This window comes from Rhincodon typus, chromosome 8 (genome assembly GCF_021869965.1).
Source record: "Rhincodon typus isolate 14 chromosome 8, sRhiTyp1.1, whole genome shotgun sequence".
NCBI classification, from domain to species: domain Eukaryota; kingdom Metazoa; phylum Chordata; class Chondrichthyes; order Orectolobiformes; family Rhincodontidae; genus Rhincodon; species Rhincodon typus.
The window spans coordinates 7977464-7983733 of record NC_063339.1 but is presented as its reverse complement, the minus strand read 5'-3'; the positions used below and the strand labels follow the sequence as shown (position 1 = coordinate 7983733).

At 47.0% G+C, this 6270-nt stretch overlaps 1 protein-coding gene across 1 annotated transcript in view; it reads left to right on the top strand.

Moving 5' to 3' along the window:
* The window catches only part of tshr (thyroid stimulating hormone receptor), a 74083-nt gene extending 68115 nt beyond the window's left edge, over positions 1-5968 (top strand). The window contains exons 7-9 of the mRNA XM_048600024.1: positions 1896-1973; positions 2979-3167; positions 4558-5968. Coding sequence (XP_048455981.1) covers positions 1896-1973; positions 2979-3167; positions 4558-5968 — 1678 coding nt within the window. The remainder of the gene's footprint in view (positions 1-1895; positions 1974-2978; positions 3168-4557) is intronic.
* The last annotated feature ends 302 nt before the right edge of the window (positions 5969-6270 follow it).

Genomic DNA, 6270 nt, shown 5'->3' with positions numbered 1-6270 from the left:
CATAGACACACTCACACACAGACACACACGCTGACACCCATAGACACACAGACACCCATAGATACACACATAGACACGTACACACAGACCCACATACATACAAACGGACACACCTACATACAGACACATACATGCACCCACACACATACACACCCACACTCACAAACTCCCCCTAGTGGCAATAGTGGCTATGTGAGGCCCAAATTAATCAAATGGCTGAAAGATCACCGAAGATTTACCTCAAATCTCACTGCTAAATGCCAGCAAGAGAGACCTTTGGTGATGCCCTGAGTGGCTGGAGGTTGGGAAAGGGTTTCAGCTGCAGAAGTTAGGGATAGGGGAACCGTTTGATCGCTGGAGCTATGGAGTCAGGGATGGAGGAAGAAACTACCCCTGCCCCTTGGAAAGTGCTTCCATTATCTGTTCATTACTGGGAGGGGTATTGTAGGGAGGGAGTTACAGGGAGGATCAGTTTGGGTGTTTAGGGGGTCAACCGGGAGGGCTGTGGTCCCAGGGACATGATGAAGGGGCCTGAGAATTCCAATCTGAGAAGGTTATTGGAAGTTTTGTTTTGGTGCTCAGAATGTGAGAGATGGTGATGGTAATCCAGAGGCCCAAGACAGGCACAATGGTTCAAATCTGACCATAGTGGCTGATGGAATTTAAGATCAGTTAATTAAGAGTAGGAAGTGAAAGGCAGCATCAGTAATCAATTCTCAAAAAAAACTTTCTGGTTCACAAATGTATTCAGGGAAGAAAATCTGACATCCCTAACTTGTCTGGCCTACATGTGACTCCAGACTCTCAGCAAGGTGTTTGACTCTTTAACTGCCCTCTGAAATAGCCCAACGAAGCACTGGGTTCAAGGGCATTTAGAGCTGAGCAAGAGATCGTGGTCTTACCAACATAACCCACAGTTCTTGCAAGATTAAACTAGTTCAAGAGATCAAAGAGTCCTGCCAGAGATGAGGGATCAAAGGTCATACTGGGGCAGGAGTGACCCTGACAATACCGCCTTTCTCACCATCCCCCCAGCCCCCCAAAGCACTCAGGACTCCCCAGCCTACAGCAGCTCGAGTCTGCCTCAAGATAGAGATGGGTTTGAGTTTGGAAACAGATTTTTAAGACTTTAATCTCTCTGTTGACTCAAAACCTCACCCACATTTTAGACTGAAAGCCCAGCCCATGGATGGGTTGGGACTTTTTCCACTGGACTGTAGGAGTTTGAGTGGCGACCGTATCAAGGTTTATAAAATCATGAGGGACATAGATAAGGTGAGTAGCAAAGGTCTTTTCACTAAAATGGGGGCTTTCAAAACTAGGGGCCGTGTTTTTAAGGTGAGAAGAGAAAGGTTTAAAAAGGACATGAGGGAAAACTTTTTAACACAGAGAGTGGTTCGTGTGTGCGGTGAACTGCCAGAGGAAGTGGTGGATGCGTATAGTTATAATGTTTAGAAGACATTTGGATAAGTACATGAATAGGAAAGGGATATGGCCAAATGCAAGCGAGTGGGATTAGTTTAGTTTGGGAACATGGTCGGCATGCAGTATTTGCACCAAAGGCTCTAATTCCGTGCTGAATGACTCTATGAGTCATAAAGATCGCCAGTTATTTTGTAGCACGTATATGAAAATGTTTAAAGGCAATGGTAAAAAATGTTTTAAAAGGCCTTCTGTGACTCTTCTCCTGACTGTTGCTCAGCGCAGGCTCCTATTGTGCAATGTCCTGGAGACGTGAAACATGAACATTTGCAAACAATAAACATCAAATGCTCAAAGTCTCTTTGCAGACAGGGCTCTTCTGTAAAGTGTGTTTCTAACAGAGTCGCGGGTTTTAATGCTGACAGAATCAAGAGCTACTTGAACCCTCCTGTTTATTTTGTTTTTTTTAACAGTTACCTGCACAAGAACAAGCTGTTGTCATCTTTCAACGAGGATGTCTTTGCAGGAGTCCTGAGTGGACCCACTCTGCTGTACGTAGGCCAGATGCAGATTGATTTAGTCTTGGGAAAATTTCTGGAAGAACAAGGGTCCGTTAATAAAGGGCAAACAAGCATCACAGAAACATGGAATAACAGTGCCTGTTATTGTACAGGATTTACAGGATGGTGGGGGGGTATGAAATAGGGACAAACTGAATGTGTGGGGGTTGTGTGGCTTATTGTGGGGAGAGACACAGTGTGTGTGGTGGGGGGGCGACATTGCATGGAGTCACACATTCTGGGCTGAGGCTGATTGCAGCAGAAATTAAAGACTCTAGTGTGTTCTTCAATGTCTGCCTTGATTGGATTATCACTTGAGCATCTCTTTTCCTTTCAAATGCTCCAGTGACAATGTTTCCCTCATGACAAAACCATTCTTGCTGTACAACCTAACAGTGCCCTTTGTTCCTGTGGAGATTGGGATTGGGAAGGAGGTACAACATAAAGAGGAGTTGACTCAAAAATCATCCCCATTTTACACCACGACCAAACACAAATGAACAGGGGTGGTGTTTAGGGACACGAGGAGCAAGACGGGAATGGCACTTGGAGTAGCGTTTTTGTTACATTCCGTTCTTGCAAAATTTAATGAGGTTTCCCTGGCAGTGGTTCATGGGTGAAAAGGGGCAGTGCCAGTGTTTGTTAATTAATTCATTCGGGGGAGAGGGGCAATTCCATCCCTATCCCAGCCACTCCCATTTAGCCCCTCATGCACAAGCCCCCTGCTGGTTAGCATCCTGCCTATTTGGTAGAAATACCCCTGACCCAGTTGTGAATTGGGATGGGATTGGAAATGAGGCATTTACCTAAAGTGGGACAGGAGGAGGATGAGGCACAGGAGGAATGATCATTGAACACAGGTTCCACATTGCCGTGGTTACCAGTGTCGATAGCTCACTCTCCCACTCTCCATGTACCAAACAGTTTGATTTCAGCTTGAGAGTGGCCAGTCCACACAATCAGCCTCGGGTTAATATTGCCTTGTCCTTCTCATAGTGATGTTTCTCAGTCCAGTGTCCACTCCCTCCCAAGCAAAGGACTGGAGCCACTGAAGGAATTAATGGCAAAGAATACATGGACATTGAAGAGACTGCCTCCTCTGAAGACCTTCCTTCACCTCACCAGAGCTGACCTCACGTACCCGAGTCACTGCTGTGCTTTTAAGAACTGGAAGAAAAACAAAGGGTGAGTTAGTCACGGTGAGGAAACCCACATCAAAATGGTCTTTCCCTGGGAACATAACTCTAGATACTGAAACCCTCCTGGAGACAAGTAGAAAAGAAAATATTTTTCTGTGTGACCACAGAGTCCAGGTTTCGTTATGAGGATATTGCTGACTTTAAGAGAGTTGGGGGTGGGTAGGGGAATGTTGGTGATGGTGTGAATGAATAATGAACAAGTCCTTCCCTGTAAACTCGTGGAACTGAGTCGACCAAGACCATCCCAAGGTGCTTCACAGAAACTATTACCCAACAAAACCTGACCCTAAGTTTAATAAGGAGATGTAGGTCAAGTGAACAAAAATTTAGACCAAGAAGAGGGTTTTAAGGAGTATCTTAAAAGAGGGTGGGAGACATGGGGAGGACTAGGGAGAAGGTCTAATCTCATCGAACATTGGATTTCAACGTTTTTTGCTGGAAGGACTTACAATACATTGTGATTTGTGGAATTCCTCCTCTTTCACCACTCACACATTGTGAACCAAAAATACAAAACACAGTTGAATGAATAAATGGCTATTTACCTCTAAATGGAGATTCTCAAGACTTAACCATTTTCAAATTACCTGCAATTTTCACAGATCCCTTTCGGGTGCGCAGGAAATTCTTGGATCCTGGGAAGCCTGGCTGGGACACACTGGGGTAGGGTGTGGATATGACCACGAGGGAAGCAGTGAGTAAAATCGATAAGGGATGGCAAGGGGAAGAAGGCAGATTTGGAGGAATGTAGATATCACAGAGGGTTGTATGAATGGAGGAGGTTACAGAAGGAGGGAGGGCTGAGTCAATGGAAGGATTTGAAAAAGGATGAGGGTTTTAAAATCGAGACACCTTGATTGCAGGCAGCATGTAAACCTGAGAGGTTAGCACTGCTGCTTCACAACGCCAGGGACCCAGGTTTGATTTCACTGTCGGCTGACTGTCTGTGTGGAGTTTGCACATTCTCCCTGTGTCTGTGTGTGTTTCCTCTGAGTACTCCTGTTTCCTCCCACAGTCCAAAGGCGTGCCGGTTAGGTAGTTTGGCCGTGCTAAATTGCCCCATAGAGTTCAAGGATGTGCAGACTCAGTGATTAGCCATGGGAAATGCAGGGTTACAGGGTGGGGGTGGTGGGTCTGTTTGGGATGCTTTTTGCAGGGTTGGTGTGGACTCAATGGACTGACTGGCCTGCTTCCACACTGTAGGGGTTCTATGAGAGAACTAAGGCTGGGGTTTTGCCATTCAGATAATAATTCAGAGTAGAAGACTGTACTCTGAGTCCTGAATTCAGTCACTGAAGCACTCGTCAGATTTATTTCAATAACTATTATCCAGATATTCTGCAATGGCTTTTTCTGCTCTCCAGTTTGCCGTACAGGCTTTTAGAGTCAATAATGTGCAACCACAGCACTGGTCATGGTTTCCGGCAGAGAAGATCCTTCAGGTTATACAATGGCCTCTTACACCGTGATTACACTGAGGATAACAACGCAGCTCACTCCTCCAACCAGGCTTCCAAGCTCCACGATTTCCATAGCAACTCTCACTATTACGTCTTCTTCGAGGAACAAGGAGATGGAGATGTTGGGTTTGGCCAAGAGCTGAAGAACCCTCAAGAGGACCACGTGCAAGCTTTTGACAATCATTATGACTACATGGTGTGTGGAGGTAATGAGGAGATTGTCTGCAAGCCTGAGCCAGACGAATTTAACCCTTGCGAGGACATCTTGGGCTACAACTCTTTAAGAATCATTGTGTGGTTTGTTAACCTGTTGGCCATTTTGGGCAACACCTTTGTGCTCTTGATCCTCCTGACGAGTCACTACAAGCTGACGGTGCCTCGTTTTCTGATGTGTAACCTGGCAGTGGCTGACTTCTGCATGGGGGTTTACTTGCTGCTGATCACCTCAGTGGACCTTTATACCAGGACTGAGTATTACAACCATGCCATCGACTGGCAGACGGGGCCAGGGTGCAAAACCGCTGGGTTCTTCACAGTCTTTGCCAGTGAGTTCTCGGTCTACACGCTCACCGTAATCACACTGGAGCGCTGGTACGCGATCAACTTCGCCATGCGGTTGGACAGGAAGATGCGGCTGCGGCATGCCACCGTTGTCATGGTGGGCGGATGGGTGCTCTGCTTCACCTTAGCCCTTCTGCCCATTTTAGGAGTCAGCAGCTACATTAAGGTTAGCATCTGCCTGCCAATGGACACAGAGAGCCAGTTAGCTCAGGGCTACCTCGTCTTCGTCCTGTTGGCCAACGTCTTGGCATTTGTCATCATCTGCGCCTGCTACGTCAAGATCTACATCACGGTAAAGAACCCGCACTACAAATCTGGCAGCAAAGACACAAAAATGGCCAAACGCATGGCAGTCCTGATCTTCACCAACTTCACCTGCATGGCCCCCATCTCTTTCTACGCGCTGTCTGCCATCTTGAACAAGCCGCTGATCACTGTGACCAACTCCAAGATTCTGCTAGTCCTCTTCTACCCACTCAATTCCTGCGCCAACCCTTTCCTCTACGTAATCTTTACCAAGGCTTTCCGTCGTGACGTCTTTATCTTGCTGAGCAAGGTGGGTCTCTGCCAACACCGGGCCCAGCTCTACCGGGGGCAGGCTCTCTCTGGCAAGAACGGTGGCGGTCTCACCGGGAACCGGGACGGCAGAGGGGTGCCTGTCAATCTTGCCAAGGCCAGCCACCCCTCGTGTGGCCCTCACCAACACCCCAGTAACTGCGGGCTATCAAAAACTGCTACCAGAGGTTGTAATGTGAGTGAACTGTGACATGTGGATTGCAGGGTGGCCCAGGGAGATTTCTTTAGACTTGAAGCTTAACTCATGACTGAACCGGCTGCAGTGGGTAGCAATGAGAAACAAAAGTTGGTTTATTTGTATCATTACGAAATGGTTCATTTGTCATAATGTGGTGCTAATTTCAAAAGAGGCTATTGAACTGGCTCCATTAATGTATGAGAAGATTAATGGCGAGGTGTCTAATTCCAATGAGCTTGATGATCCCAATCCAGCTACTGGGATCCTATTGGAGGGGGGGTTGGGAATCACAAAGTTTCCAGGGGATGTGAGGG